Source organism: Phaseolus vulgaris, chromosome 8, assembly GCF_051622355.1.
Source record: "Phaseolus vulgaris cultivar YP4 chromosome 8, ASM5162235v1, whole genome shotgun sequence".
Taxonomy (NCBI): domain Eukaryota; kingdom Viridiplantae; phylum Streptophyta; class Magnoliopsida; order Fabales; family Fabaceae; genus Phaseolus; species Phaseolus vulgaris.
Window position 1 is genome coordinate 2338410 of NC_143505.1, and position 16060 is coordinate 2354469.

The 16060-nt window shown below is 32.5% G+C and overlaps 3 protein-coding genes across 3 annotated transcripts; 1 reads left to right on the plus strand and 2 right to left on the minus strand.

Moving 5' to 3' along the window:
- Positions 1 to 720: 720 nt before the first annotated feature.
- Positions 721 to 2045, minus strand: LOC137826439 (receptor-like protein kinase FERONIA). The gene is made up of 2 exons (XM_090293471.1): positions 1383 to 2045; positions 721 to 1245 (listed from the first exon to the last, which is right to left on the minus strand). The coding sequence occupies exons 1-2, from the start codon at positions 1984 to 1986 to the stop codon at positions 818 to 820; spliced, it is 1032 nt and encodes a 343-aa protein (XP_090149597.1). The 5' UTR covers positions 1987 to 2045; the 3' UTR covers positions 721 to 817.
- A 5044-nt stretch (positions 2046 to 7089) lies between these two features.
- Positions 7090 to 8960, minus strand: LOC137823495 (receptor-like protein kinase ANXUR2). The gene is made up of 2 exons (XM_090294281.1): positions 8206 to 8960; positions 7090 to 7588 (listed from the first exon to the last, which is right to left on the minus strand). Exons 1-2 carry the CDS (start codon positions 8471 to 8473, stop codon positions 7149 to 7151), a joined length of 708 nt encoding a protein of 235 aa, XP_090150407.1. The 5' UTR covers positions 8474 to 8960; the 3' UTR covers positions 7090 to 7148.
- A 3203-nt stretch (positions 8961 to 12163) lies between these two features.
- On the plus strand, positions 12164 to 13531 carry LOC137826564 (receptor-like protein kinase FERONIA). Its single transcript, XM_090293383.1, is given in 4 exon segments — positions 12164 to 12309; positions 12312 to 12836; positions 12936 to 13348; positions 13351 to 13531. Coding segments are annotated over 4 exon segments (1071 nt in total). The 5' UTR covers positions 12164 to 12230; the 3' UTR covers positions 13405 to 13531.
- Positions 13532 to 16060: the final 2529 nt, after the last annotated feature.

A 16060-nucleotide genomic window follows, 5' to 3' on the forward strand; every position in this document is an offset into this window, starting at 1 on the left:
GATTATACTAAAAAAGAGGGTAGTGCCACTTAGTTTGAAAAATTTGTTGCCAAAATTGCCTGAGACCTTATTTTTTATGAACACCTCAACCGTGTAGGCACTGGGAGAATAAGCTTTGAGGGAAACAAAGTAAGAGTATTTAGGCAAGCGATTATAACCACGAAGATGACATTAAAGCCACGAGAATTGCGCTGAAATCCTTAGCATAGCTCTTGCAATCCCTGCATGTCTTCTCAAAGGAGAAGAGTGATACTGATGTAGAGTTGTGGTGGTAAGATGTAGCTGCTGTTTGTGATACAGACCATGCTCACTTCTCCCATTGTTGGTCTTTCATCTGCCTCATTCTTCGTGCATCTTAACGTCATATAGACTTGCCAACACTATGGTGCAACTTTCACTGCCTTCAAATTAACTTTGTGTGAATTCCAAGTGTGACACATTGACTAGGAATAAGATTGAAAATCAATATATAACAAAAAAAATTACACACTAAAGGTTATCTTCACTTTGTTTAATGAAATGTTCATGACTTATTATGACAAACACACTTATATATAAGAAAGATGACTTATTGATGACAAACACACTTGTATATAAGAAAGAAGACTGTCTTTCTCACATAAAAAAGCTAACATTTATACTAGCGAAAGATGATTACAATGACAACTTCAAATACAGTCACATTCAGCAAAATGCTAAAAACAAGGAAAGCTACAAAAGCTAGAGATATCTTAATTAAACTTGACTACTTCAAACACTCACTAAATTACCTCTGTAACATGTCTTCTAAATCATTGCATTCAGTTTACTGTCCTTGTTACTGGTCAATGACATACTCAAATCTCCACTCTGATTTTGGGATAATAAAGGTTTCGGACAATAAGGTATAATCACTATTGATGTTTGTGACATCTGCTTGTTCCTGCAACAATAGAGCATGCTCAAGTTCCACCTCAACTTCACCCATTGTTGGTCGTTCATCAGGTTCCTTCTCTATGCATCTTAAGGTGATATCTATAAAGACTTTCCAACACTCTGGTGCAATCTTCCCTTTGATTTTCGGATCAATATTCTCCTCAACACATTTCTTCTCCCGTACTTCCCCTACTACAGCAATATATTGTGGTTTAAAAATTTTTGTTGCCCCCACAACTTCCAGTAGAACCAAACCAAATGCGTAAACATCAGATCTATCTGTGACAGTACCCTCCATGATGGTCTCCACAGGTGAGTAGTACCAACTACCTATAAGCTTTGTTCAGTTTAATTGACAAAAAATGGTTGTAGCGAGTAAGTAAGCTCAATAAAACCGACAATTATTCTGTAGCAGCATATAGTTACCAGATATAAACGTTACAATAACATAGTTATAGAACAATTACCTCCATAACCCGATTGTATTGGTTTCGGCTTTTCCTTGAAATGTGCTCCTAGTATGCTGTATTGCAAACCCGAGAGTTTTGGGTGCATGTTGTCATCCAAAAGAATTCTGCGAGGATTGATGTGACGGTGAATGATGGTGCGCTTGAGTCCTGCATGAAGGTAGTGTAGTCCACGTGCTGCTCCTATGCAAATCTCTACTCTTTTCTTCCATGATAGTTGACCTTCTTCTAGGTGTTGCTCTAGAGATCCATTGGACATGTATTCATACACAACGATATTCTTTTTTTTGTGTCTGCAAAATCCCACAATAGACATAAAATTAGGGTGATGAAGCTGACACAGTAACTCTACTTCTTTTTTGAACGATTTACTTGTGTACACATGAAATCTCTTCACTGCGACTGCGTAATCAGAACCATCATTATGTTGGAGACAACCTTTGTATACAATACCAAATTCTCCACGTCCAATTACTCTCTTATCATCAAAATTGTTGGTTGATTTTCTAACATCCCCCAGAGAAAAATGAGTGCACAACTCTTCTATCACTGTTGGATACTGTCTCCCAGATGAACTTGATTCACCAAAACATTTTAGAAACATTGTTCCAATTCCAGACAGAGACCAATTTCCTTAATTATCTCTCTAACCAAAAACATGACCTCTACTTGCCTTAGAGATCTTCATACCCAACCCAAGCTTATCCTGTTTTTGCTTTACCTACTTTTCCATTTCTTTAAAATAGAGATTGGTATTAAATATTCTAGATCAAATGATGAATATGGACATCTTTCGTTGTTTCATCATTGAAGGTGGTGGGTCACTGTTTTCTTATGGTCAGTGTTTTCTTATGCTCACCCCTCTTGAACATATACTCCTCATCCCTCTTCAACATAGAAAAAAATATCTTATATTAGCTTTTTCTCTAGTTATAAGTTATTATTCTGTATTTTTAATTATTTTAATTTATAAGTAATAAATATTATGAATTATATTTTACGAGGATAAAAAATTTAAAAATTTTAGTTTTAAAAATTAAAATTCTGCTACTGCTATTCTTTCTGTAAGTTAATTATTTAAAGATCATTTTGGAAACATAATAAAGTATTAAATAATGAATTAATTGTAAGTGCCTTTAATTAAGGGTGAAAATAATTCTTAGCATTATTTAACTGTAATCATTTCATTAATTTGACTATTCTTAATTAAGTTTCTTTTAAAGATTGGTGTGTTCCTTTCTCTAGAGTTTAAGATTGTCTCAAGTGCAGAGTACTTTGGAAGATTATGCTATTAATGACAATTCTATTGAAGTGGTTTGGGTTGGAATTAATGATGATTATTGATCTGAAAATGCTACTAAGCTATTTTATTTCTGTATGAATTACAAAGATCACCCTTGTAAGAATTTGGAATGTCTGTATATATTACTTTTTGTTAAATCTTTGGTGTTATGGAAATTAATTTTAAACATACTCCTTTTAGATAATAATTTGCAAAATATTAGTTGTAATATGTTTGGTTTGTAATCTATATATGCACTTTCAATAGTCTTTCTAACTTTTTTTTAAGGGTATTTTTGTTTTTAGTGATGTGTTTATGAATACGGATTATGGGTATATCACTTAGATTCAGAAATTTGCACATGAGAGAATGAAAGGACATGTATGTGAGGAATAAATATCATCTTCTATTAAAGAGAATGTCACATAAAGTAGTTTTTCATTTGTTTCCTTTTTACATATATTAATTATTTACTTAAATTTAACTATCACAAATATTTTAATCAAATGAAATAATAATAATTAATAAAATTAAAAATATTTTGTTAATACAAATATATATAGTTATTTATAATAAATAAATTATATAATAATTATTATTATGAATATAATAATACTATTTATATTTAATATAAAATTATTTTTTAATTATAAGTTTTAAAATTATGAATATTTAAATTATTTATTTCTATATAACAATTTACAATTTTTACATATATGTAAATTATTTTTCGTCAAGTAACTCGTATTTTTTTTCAAAATTAATTATAAAATAACTTACATAATTTTAATTCACCAAAATATACATAAAAATACATAATATTTGATTATTCTATTATAACTCTCGTCCGAGTACTCCAGGGAGTTGGTTGTCTTTGACAAGTCGATCAGGGAGTATTTGATTTGCACCATATACCTCGTTGTATAAAATTTCTAAATAAAAATAATTTAAAATTTTTTGTGGAACCGGACGACAAACCTTATTCTTTTTATGCGGAAGGCATAACAAAATTTCCTTTTCATTAGACCCAAAGCCCGACAAGATATGTCTCCTAGTCGAGGCCTTCGATGACTCCCCGAGATATTTTTTTTTTTTGTGTATTCGACTAGCTCCCGAATAAGTTACCTACTCGAGAGTTGGTAGCTTTGTACGAGTCGTTCAAGAGGTGGACAAGTTTTATCGGTATGTGAACTTCTTGTGTATACGGTTGTATTCATTATTTTGACGAGCTATTTAATCCGTTTGCGTTTTGCAGCCAGCATGGCGCGTGTAGATCTAGAGTCAGCGAATTATCCAAAACAATTGAGAAGGTAATCGACCTCATGAAAACGAAGCAGTTTTGAGTTACTTGGGACGGGGAACTCAACCTCTTCAATCGACGTGTGCCAGCGAAGACAATCGCACCTCCATTGAATCCCAAAAAGAGAGGTCGGCCAACTAAGTCTACACAACAAAAAGCAGAGGCGGGGTCGTCTTCTCGCCAGCCAACAATCCTCGACCAACACCTGCAGTTGTCAAAGGTGTCCAAGTAGTTATGACTCCAGAAGACGAGAGCATCTTGGCAGTCGTCCTGACAAGTGACCCAGTGGCGGAGCTGACTGAGATCATAGTCATGCCTTGGTTATCGGTCGGACGTTGGGGGAAGATCTAGAGAGGAACTCAACCACTGATGACTTTTTACGACAAGTACATTGCGTTGTCAGAAGTAATAATGTGTCTTTAAGGATGAATATCGAACCCACAAGGAACAATTGAATAATTGATAAGTGCCTAATTTCAATAATATTTCATATTAAAATATAGACACTTATGAGTATTAATTGCTAAAAAAATATAAAATAATCCATAATTTATGAATTTATACCTTTTCACATATTTTATGATATTTATTTGAATATGAGCTTTTTATTCCCAAATTTAGTGTTAATTTCAAGTTTTTAGGAAAGAATGGAGATGATTGGGCTAAAGAAGAATAATATAAGCTAAAAGAAGAAAGCCGGAAGGCCCTGGAATGCACAAGTGCACAAAAAGCCCAAATCAACATCAGAGCGTCTCGCTTGAGCAAGATAGTGCCAGTGACATTGGGCCTTTTTATGTTTTATTTGCCCAAACGAGCCCATCAGCGCCACGCAAGAAGTCACTTAACCCAACAAATTAAGTTAAATAGGGGGCTTGAAGCTCAACCCTATAGTGTGCGAGGAAAACACCATTGAATGACTTGTAACTCAATTGGGAGAATAGAAGGTGTTAGAAGATGTGTGGTTAATTCTACAGTGTGGATTTGGGAATAATCTATTCAATCTCTTATGTATTGAGGTGATATATGAATATAATATTTTATTCTTGATATTATTGTTTTGCTTATATTTTTTTTTATCTAGAATCTTAAATCTGAATGAAAAGTATTTTTATGGTTCTAACCTAAACAATAGTACTTAACATATTTGAGTGTTAGGAATACACTTGAAATGTTAATTACTATCAACGTCTGATCTTGATACTAAGTTTTTTTTTTATCAACAAAGAATTAAATAAATTAAAATGGGATACTTTAGGGGTATCCCAACCCATTTACAGATAAAGTATATAGATACATAGGATGATATCTATCTATATGACACCTCTTCCCTTCCTAACAAAAAACTACCGTCCATGGAACATAAATATGCTAATACCAAAAAACAAGGATCATATTCTTGATGATTCAAGCAGGTACTTCTTTTAGAGCAAAGACCCCACCACCAGCAATATCAGCCTTGTAGAGCAACATCCTTGATTTGGCCTTTTAACATTATCTAACACAGCTTGTATGAGAAAAACCAGAGTTGTCTTGATCTTGCAGTAAGTTGTTCCTGCAGTAACTAAGCCAAAAGCCAGAGAAACCAGAGGGACCAAAACAACAAATACAAGCAACTGCAGTTGCATGATTCAGGTTTTTCATCACATGACCCATTAGTGGCCTTATGCCTTTAGCTCCAGCTACTACACGTCCATCTAAAAAACAATTTGCTTCATGCCATGACCCATCTGTTCTTACAACACCTCCAACGTCCTCCTTTACCTTCATTGACATCCTGCACGCATCCTTTCATTAGCTCCCGCACATACCTTCCATTTGCACCCAACTCTTGTCCTTCTTCTAGAACCTACACAAATAGAAACGACAACCTTTCCCTGCCATCAGTAGATCAAATAAAGGACCTTTCAATTAGATATATTTACAACTAAACCCAAATCCATGTACTAGTTACATTTCTCTACCTTCTTTTCACCTTTCTCCCCCCTTTTTTACTTATAGCCCCCTCACCTATTCTCTTCCTTTCCTTAGTGATTACTATTTAGACATAGGCTAGGATTCAATACCCAATCCGAGAAGGCGTAGTTAAAAGATTTCGTCCTATATTTCAAACAAAACCAGGCTTTGAGTTGTGCCATTTGAAAAATTTCTTTCGCATCAACTTTTCCTTGATTAAAGATAACTCTATTCCTGTGATCCCAAATACTCCACACAACTGCTGCCCAAACACCTTTCCAAACCATATTTTGATTAGTGTTCATATGTACCAGATGAAAATTCTCAAAATGATACTTCAAATTACAATGTTGCGCACCCAATACGCCAAACCACTTGAAGCAATAATTCCAAACCTGGTAAGCTATTTTACACTCCAGAAACAGATGTTGGTTTGATTCTTCCTATCAAGACATAGAACACAAATGTTATCATTAACTACGACCCCTCTCCTTGACAAATTTACTTTAGTCGGTAATCTTTCCAAAAGGGTCCTCCTTGATACTAAATTGTTTTTATAAATATGCGAGGATGACATTAAAACCATGAGAATTGGGCTGAAATCCTTAGCATAGTCCTTGCAATTCCTGCATCTCTTCTTAAAGGAGAAGAGTGATACTAATGTAGAGTTGTGGTGGTAAGACGTAGCTGGTGTTTGTGATACATAGCATGCTCAACTTCCACCTTACTTCTCCCATTGTTGGTCGTTCATCAGCCTCATTCTTTGTGCATCTTAACGTGATGTCTATTAAAGACTTGCCAACACTACGGTGCAACTTTCACTGCCTTCAAATTAAATTTGTTTGAATTCCGAGTGTGACACATTGACTAGGAATAAGTTTGAAAAAAAGCAATATATAAAATTTACATATTAGCTTAAGTTTTTGGGTTGGAAGACTCTAAGGTTTTGGATTATAAATGTTATCTTGACTTTGTTTAATGAAATATTCATGACTTATTGATGACAAACACACTTATATATAAGAAAGAAGACTGTGTTTTCTCACATAAAAAAGCTAACATTTATACTAGTGAAAGATGATTACAATGACAACTTCATAGACAGTCACATTCAGCAAAATGCTAAAAATAAGGAAAGCTACAAAAGCTAGAGAATCTTAATTAAACTTAACTACTTCAAACACTCACTAAATTACCTGTGTAACATGTCTTCTAAGTCACTGTATTCAGTTTACTGTCCTTTTTTTTGGTCAATGACATACTCCAATCTCCCGTCTGATTTTGGGATAATAATGGTTTTGGACAATAAGGTATAATCACTATTGATGTTTGTGACATCTGCTTGTTCCTGCAACAATAGAGCAAGCTCAAGTTGCACCTCAACTTCACCCATTGTTGGTCGTTCATCAGGTTCATTCTGTAAGCATCTTAAGATGATATCTATAAAGACTTGCCAACACTCTGGTGCAATCTTCCCTTTGATTTTTGGATCAATATTCTCCTCAACACATTTCTTCTCAAGTGCTTCTCCTGCTACTCCAATATAATCCGATTCTAAAATTCTTCTTGCCCCCACAACTTCTAGTAGAACCATACCAAATGCGTAAACATCATATCTATCTGTGACAGTACTCTCCATGATGGTCTCCACAGGTATGTAGTGCAAAAAACCTATAAGCTTTGTTCAGTTTAATTGACAAAAAATGGTTGTAGCGAGTAAGTAAGCTCAATAAAACCGGCAATGACTATAGCAACATATAATTATAAGATATGTACCCTTCATTACCGATCGGACGAGTTCTCGATTTCGGTGACCAGTCACCCGAGTCAAACAACATAAAATAAGAGAATAAATAAACGAACAATAACAATTATGATAGCGTTGAATGAGTCCAACAATATCCAAAATACACAAGAAATATCTCGAACATAATCGATAAAACTCACTAATTGAAATATACATGTTCCTAGTATTAAGGATCATTATGCGTCAGTTAATAACTAATATTAGGCTCATGAGAATGAAGGTCCATGAACAAATACTATAAATAAAGCTCTCTATTGAGGAGTACGTTTTTACTATTTTACTTGAATACACTCTTAAACCAGAACATTTACTTAAATGTCGAAGTACCTTTTACAGATAACCTCTGACTGATCAAACATCCACATTTAAAGAAAAAGACTTAAAAAAAAATTAAGAGACTATCGACAAGTCAAAAAATTCTACATATCTGACCCCTTACAAGATATATTACGTTACAATAACATAGTTATAGAACAATTACCTAAATAATCCGATTGTATTGGTTTTGGCTTTTCTTTGAAATGTGCTCCTAGTATGCTACATTCAAAACTTGAGAGTTTTGGTTGCATGTTGTCATCCAAAAGAATGTTGCTAGGATGGATATTATGGTGAATGATGGTGCGCTTGAGTCCTGCATGAAGATAGTGTAGTCCACGTGCTGCTCCTATGCAAATCTCAATTCTTTTCTTCCATGAAAGTGCTTCCCTAACCTCATCTCCCAGGTGTCGATCTAGAGATCCATTGGACATGTACTCTTACACAATAATATTCTCTTTTTCATGGTTGCAAAATCCCACAATAGACACACAATTAGGGTGATGAAGCTGACATAGTAACTCTACTTCTGTTTTGAACCCTTTACTGCTGGGCACATGAAATCTCTTCATTGCGACTGCGTAATCAGAACCATCATTATGTTGGAGACAACCTTTGTATACACTACCACATGCTCCACTTCCAATTTCTCTCTTATCATCAAAATTGTTGGTTGATTTTCTAACATCGTCCAGAGAAAAATGAGTGCGCAACTCTTCTATCACTGTTGGATACTGTCTCCCAGATGAACTTGATTCACCAAAACATTTTAGAAACATTGTTCCAATTCCAGACAGAGACCAATTTCTTTAATAACCAAAAACATTCACCTCTACTCTCCTTAGAGATCTTCATACCCAACTCAAGCTTATCCTGTTTTTGTTTTACCCACTTTTCCATTTCATAAAAATAGATAACAAATGATGAATATGGACAACTTTTGTTGTTTCATCATTGAAGGTGGTGGGTCAGTGTTTTCTTTTCCTTTTTTAAAAGGTAAAGTGAAGCACAACATAATTGCTCATCCCTCTTGAACATATACTCCTCATCCTTCTGGAACATAGAAAAAAAATAACTTATATTAGCTTTTTCTCTAGTTATAAGTTACCATTCTGTATTTTTAATTTTTATAGCATTTTTTTTGGTTGTTACTTGATTAGTTATTTTCAGACAACTTTTTTAATTATTGTAATTTATAAGTAATAAATATTATGAATTGTATTTTATGTGGATAAGAAATTGAAAAGTTTAGTTTTAAAAATTAAAATTCTGCTACTGCTATTCTTTCTGTACGTTAATTATTTAAAATCATTTTGGAAACATTTATATCAACTAAAGTATTCAAAATTTTAATAAATGAATTAATTGTAAGTGCCTTTAATTAAGGGTGAAGATAATTCTTAGCATCATTTACCTGTAATCATTTCATTGATTTGACTATTTTTAATTAAGTTTCTTTTATTGGTGTGTTCCTTTCTCTACGAGTTTAAGATTGTCTCAACTGCAAACTACTTTGAAAGATTATGTTTGGGTTGAAACTTCAAAGAGCTGGTAAGCAAATTTTTTTTTATGAATTACAAAGGCCATTCTTGACTGAGAAAAATTTGGAATGTTTGTATTACTTTTTTGGTAGATCTTTGGTGTTATGGAAATTAATTTTAAAGATACTCTTTTTAGATAATAATTTGCAAAAAAATCGGAGTAATATATGTTCGGTTTGTAGTCTATGTATGCAATTTCAATACTCTTCATTAATTCGGTCAAAAATTCAAATTACAAAATTCAATCTATAATAATCAAAATCTATATTAGTTTTGATCCATTTAAATGGATATATCTCAAATCAAAATCCATATTTTTGGATTTTAAATCCAATCCATTTAATTGGATATGGATTGAATATATTTTTGGATTATCCAAATTATATTTTGGGTTGGATTTTCACTTGGCCCGATCTAGGTTGAGTCCGAACCCGGTTGATGTCGAGACGATTGGGCCCGGGCCGATGTCGAGGCGAGCGAGCCCGGGCTGATATTGAGCCGAGCGGGCCCATGCCGATTTCGAGTTGACCAGGCCCGAGCCGATGTCGAGGCGACCGGGCCCGGACCCATGTCGAGTCGATCGAGCTCGGGCCGATGTCGATGCGATCGGGCCTGGGCCGATGTCAAGTCGAGCAGGCTCGAGATGATGTCGAGCCGAACGGGCCCGGGTCGATGTCGAGCCGAGCAGGCCGGGGCTGATGTTTGGGCCCGAGTCGGGCGAGCTCGGGCCGATATCGAGTCGTTTGGCCCAGGCTGATGTCGATTCGTTCAGGCCCAGGCCGATGTCGAGTCGTTCGCGCCCGAGCCGATGTATAGTCGTTCGGGCCTGGGCCGATGTCGAGTCATCCAGGTTGGGGCTGATGTTGAGTTGTCCAGGCCCGAGCCGAGGTCGAGTCGTCCGGGCCCAGGCCGATGTCGAGTCGTCTGGGTCGGGGTCAATTTAGAGCCGAGTTGGTCTGCATCCAGGTTGAGTCGACTTAGGGTTTAGGGTTTGGGGTCTAGGGTTTGGGGTTTAATGTAATTGACAAAGTGAATTTAATATAAATAACAAAGTTTTAATCTAGATTCAATCTACTTTAAATGGATTTTAAAAAAATCTAAATATATTTGATCTAGTTAAAGTGGATATGGATTTTAAATCCAATCCATTTATTTGAATTTGGATTTAGATTGAATTTTGAAAAATTTCCACCCCTTATAATTGTGTTTCAATCATAACTTTATTCTTTTTATTTTGATGAGTGTTATAAGTTGATGGAAGCACATTTATTTTGCAAGTGTTATAAGTTAATGGAAGCGCATAGGTTTGTTATTGAGATAATTGGGGATAAATGTTGGAATGGAATAATAATTGGAATGGAATGAAAGTAATGGATGTGAAAAATCAAGTGGGAAGAATCATTGAACAGTGAAAGTTTTTATAACTAGAAACACATCCTCAAACCAATTTATGTCCAACTGTTTTAATTTTGTAAGCCAATTTTCTCTAGTTCTCACAAAAAATTCAACTACATTTCGATTTTTTTATAATAGAAACACTAAATGTGTTTATTTTAAAATGAGAATACCAAAATTATAGATTCAACAAAATAGAGAAAAAAAGTTATATATTTTAAAATATAATATTAGTTTTCATGTATATTGTAATTTTTACATTATCAATTAATTACAATTTTATCTTAAATAACTTTAAAAAAACTTAAATATAATTATAATATTAAATACATAATAGACGAAAAAAGTTATATATTTTAAAATATTGGATACTTAATAACAATAAAATAATGGATAAATAATAATAATAATAATAATAAAATACATATATACATTAAAAACAAAAATAAAAAATACGGATACACAGGGATGAAAGCGCCTCTGTTCCCGCTAATATTAATAATATAAATTTACTTTGTCTTTAAAAAATAGAGTAATGAAATATTATATTTCAATGAATTAAAAGTATTTAAGTTATTTTCAATATCATTGAGCAATTAATTTCAAAAAAATATACAACTTACTTGTCAAAAAATAATTTACATGTGAAATTATGAATATATGTAAAAATTATAAATTATATATAAAAATAAATAATTTAAATATTCATAAATTTAAAAATTATAATTAAAAAATAATATTATTATTATATAATTTTTTATTATAAATAATTATATATTTTTGTATTAAAATTAATTTTATTAATTATTATTATTTAATTTTATTAAAATATTTGTGTTAGTTAAATTGATGTAAAAATTAATATATATAAAAAGAGAAAAAAATGGAAAAACCACATTGATGAGCTGGCTTTTGATAACCTTCTCTTTAATTCAAGAGATGATATTTATTGTTACCTGCTCACAGTTATATCTCCTCTTCTCTTCTGTCCGAAATCCAAATGAAATTTATTGTTCCCGCCACCTTCAGCGATGAAACATAAAAAGCTGTCCATATTCATCATTTGAGTTCAAGTCTAGAATATTTAATACCAATATCTATTTTAAAGAAATGGGAAAGTAGGTCAAACAAAAATAGGTCAAACAAAAACGGGATAAGCTTGAGTTGGGTATGAAGATCTCTAAGGCAAGTAGAGGTCAATGTTTTTGGTTAGAGGGGTAATTAAGGAAGTTGGTCTCTGTCTGGAATTGGAACAATGTTTCTCAAATGGTTTGGTGAATCAAGTTCATCTGGGAGACAATATCCAACAGTGATAGAAGAGTTGTGCACTCATTTTCTGTGGACGATGTTAGAAAATCAACCAACAATTTTGATGAGAACAGAGTACTTGGACGTGGAAGATGTGGTTTTGTGTACAAAGGTTGTCTCCAACATAATGATGGTTCTGATTTCGCAGTCGCCGTGAAGCGATTTGATGTGCACAACAGTAAAGGGTTCAAAAAAGAAGTAGAGTTACTGTGTCAGCTTCATCACCCTAATTGTGTGTCTATTGTGGGATTTTGCAACCACAAAAACGAGAGTATTGTTGTGTATGAGTACATGTCCAATGGATCTCTAGATGAACACCTGGGAGATAGGAAAGCACTTCCATGGAAGAAAAGAGTAGAGATTTGCATAGGAGCAGCACGTGCACTGCACTACCTTAATGCAGGACTCAAGCGCACCATCATTCACCGTCACATCAATCCTAGCAGCATTCTTTTGGATGACAACATGCATCCAAAACTCTCAAGTTTTGGATATAGCATATTAGGAGCACATTTCAAGGAAAAGCCAAAACCAAAACAATCGATTTATGCAGGTAATTGTTCTATAACTACGTTATTGTAACGTTTATATTTCGTAACTATATGCTGCTACATAATAAGCTGAACAAAGCTGATGATACTTTCGCTTTTAGGTATTTTGCCCTACTCACCTGAGGAGATCTTTTTTGGTACTGTCACGGATAGATCTGATGTTTACGCATTTGGTATGGTTCTACTGCAAGTTGTGATGACAAGAAGATTTTTTAAATCGGATTTTATTGGAGCAGCAGGAGAACCACTGGAGAAGAAGAGTGTTGAGGAGAATATTGATCCGAAAATCAAAGGGAAGATTGCACCAAAGTGTTGGAAAGTCTTTATAGATATCACCTTAAGATGCATAATGAAGGAACCTGATGAACGACCAACAATGGGTGAAGTTGAGGAGGAACTTGAGCTTGCTCTATTGTTGCAGGAACAAGCAGATGTCACAAACATCAATAGTGATTATACCTTATTGTCCGAAACCATTCTCCCAAAATCAGAGGGATTTGAGTATGGCATTGACCTTTAAAAGGACAGTAAACTGAATACAATGACTTAGAAGACATGTTACAGAGGTAATTTAGTGAGTGTTTGAAGTAGTCAAGTTTAATTAAGATTCTCTAGCTTTTGTAGCTTTCCTTGTTTTTAGCATTTAGTGAATGTGACTGTATTTGAAGTTGTCATTATAATCATCTTTTTTCTTATATATAGCAAGTCTTAAATAGATATCACGTTAAGATGCGCATCAAAAGAATGAGGCTGATGAAGGACCAACAATGGGAGAAGTAGAGGTGGAAGTTGAGCATGGTCTGTATGAGAAACAGCAGCTACATCTTACCACCACAACTCTACATCAGTATCACTCTTCTCCTTTAAGAAGACATGCAGGGATTGCAAGAACTATGCTGAGGATTTCAGCTCAATTCTTTTGGCATGACATTAAAAAGTATGTTCAACTTAAGTGCCTTTAATTAAGGGTGAAGATAATTCTTTGCATTATTTAACTGTAATCATTTCATTGATTTGACTATTTACAAGTTTAAGATTGTCTCAACTGCAAACTACTTTGAAAGATTATGCTATTAATGACAATTCTTGTGAAATGGTTTGGGTTGAAACTAATGATGATTATCGTTCTCAAAAAGCTGTTAAGATTTTATTTTTTTTGGTATGAATTACAAAGGTCATTCTTGACTGGGAAGAATTTGGAATGTTTGTATTACTTTTGGTAGATCTTTGGTGTTATGGAAATTAATTTTAAAGATATCCTTTTAGATAATAATTTGCAAAAATTCGGAGTAATATATGTTCGGTTTGTAGTCTATATATGCAATTTCAATAGTCTTCTTAACATTTGTTCTTTTAAGTGTAAAGTAGAGGTTCAATTGTGAAATTGGCTACAAAGTATTCTTAATTGTGTTTCAATCATGAGTTCGATGGACATATTATTTGACTATGAAGATTATGTTAGATTTTAAAATTTTATATGCTTATAAAAAGAAAATAAATGTTTAATAGACCTCTAAGTTTGGGAATGATTTTTAAAAAAATTTGTTTGATTTTAGAAATTTTATAATTCTATTAAGCTTAATTTTTGTTAAAATATAGGTAAATTTTATTGATTTTACACAGGTTTTGATTTTCTCTCTTATATTAGTATTTTTTTTTTCCTTTTTAATATATGTTTACTCTTTAAAAAGTATATAATTTTTAAAATATGAGATTGACACCGTAATTAAAATATCATATTTTATGTTGAAGATTTCTAGAATAACGAGTTATATATAAAAAAAATATGTAATTTTTACTCAAAATAACATAAATGTTGAACCAAAGAAACACATATAATAATAGGTTAATTTTCACAGAATGTCGATATAAATTTGCGAGTAAATTAAACAAATCCTTATGCGATTTTGTGAAGTTATAACTTTTTGTAGCATTTGCAAGAATATTTCCTTAGAAGATTGTACTGTGTAATATTTTAAACAATAATATTTGCAAGAATAATGCTTTTTAAACAATAAAATAGATTACCACAAGAGTTGAAACAATATTAAGAGTTTGAATAATTTCACGAGTATTTAATACAACGGAATTTTACATTCTTAACCAATAGTTAATTATGTGAAATATGATTATAAAATTAAGGATTAAATATATATATATATATATATATATATATATATATTTTAATTATTGTTATATCTAATATCGACGAATAGAATGACTAAAGTACTCAGGAAAGTTGAAGGCTATTATGCAACAAAATGGGTAGACATTCAAATGGTCGGATAAGTAACGATAAAATGATATCCATATCGTAACAAACAAATAGGAATCCTAATTTTTATTAAGAATGGTAAAATATGGTTAAGTGGTCATTGGGCTAGATAATTTTTTATCCAGACAAATTCCAATAGAACCGTACAAATACAGGGGATTCTCAAGAAGAAAGATGGTGTTACTTCTAACTTTTGACCAAACTTTTGTAGTGATCTCCACTAACTTGGCATTGAAGTATTCTTGCAGGTACCCATCCTTTTGATCATCGGACGAACCAAAGGCAGGAGTAAGTCAGCAGTCAACATTCGGTCATCTGACATGTAAGAACAACTTTGTACGTGAAATGATTGTTAGTTTTTCTTTTTTTAAAGATTGTTAATTTCTTTTTAAATATTTTTTTATTGCGAAAGTTTACTATAACTACAATTATTTTTAATGGATTTATGATCACTGAAGTGATCCGTAAAATTGAATCAATTCTGCATAAAGATTTATTCTAATTATTTTCAAATTGTTTGAACTAATAAAAAAACTAATTTCCTGTTATAATATAAAGACGAAAAATATATTTAATCTAAAATTAATTATTATAAAATTAATAAATTTATCATGAAATTAATCAAAATAATATTATTTATATCAATATCACATTTTTAATAACTTTATTAAAATTTAATTTTAGTTAATAATTATATATTTATACATATATTTCCCCTCTACAGGGTACAGCTATATCACACTACCATATGATTCTACTTGGGGTATAAGAACATCAGATATGCAACTTGTCTCAATGAATGAGTATGGAACAAATGTTCTATTTTAATCAGAAACATAAGAGTCATTGTCATTCATATGTAGCTATTTTTTTACTGAAAAAAGATTCAATATTACATCCAACATATGCAAACATTAAACTTTTGTAATTGAAATGGATAATTAGTAATAT

Bases quoted from the DNA above. Each gene is read 5' to 3' on its own strand.
- LOC137826439 (XM_090293471.1), bottom strand. From the start codon at position 1,986: ATGTTTCTAAAATGTTTTGGTGAATCAAGTTCATCTGGGAGACAGTAT. The intron at 1,246-1,382 runs GTAATTGTTCTA...CAAAGCTTATAG, and splicing joins AATACAATCGGGTTATGGAG to GTAGTTGGTACTACTCACCT.
- LOC137823495 (XM_090294281.1), bottom strand. From the start codon at position 8,473: ATGTCCAATGGATCTCTAGATCGACACCTGGGAGATGAGGTTAGGGAA. The intron at 7,589-8,205 runs GTAATTGTTCTA...CAAAGCTTATAG, and splicing joins AATACAATCGGATTATTTAG to GTTTTTTGCACTACATACCT.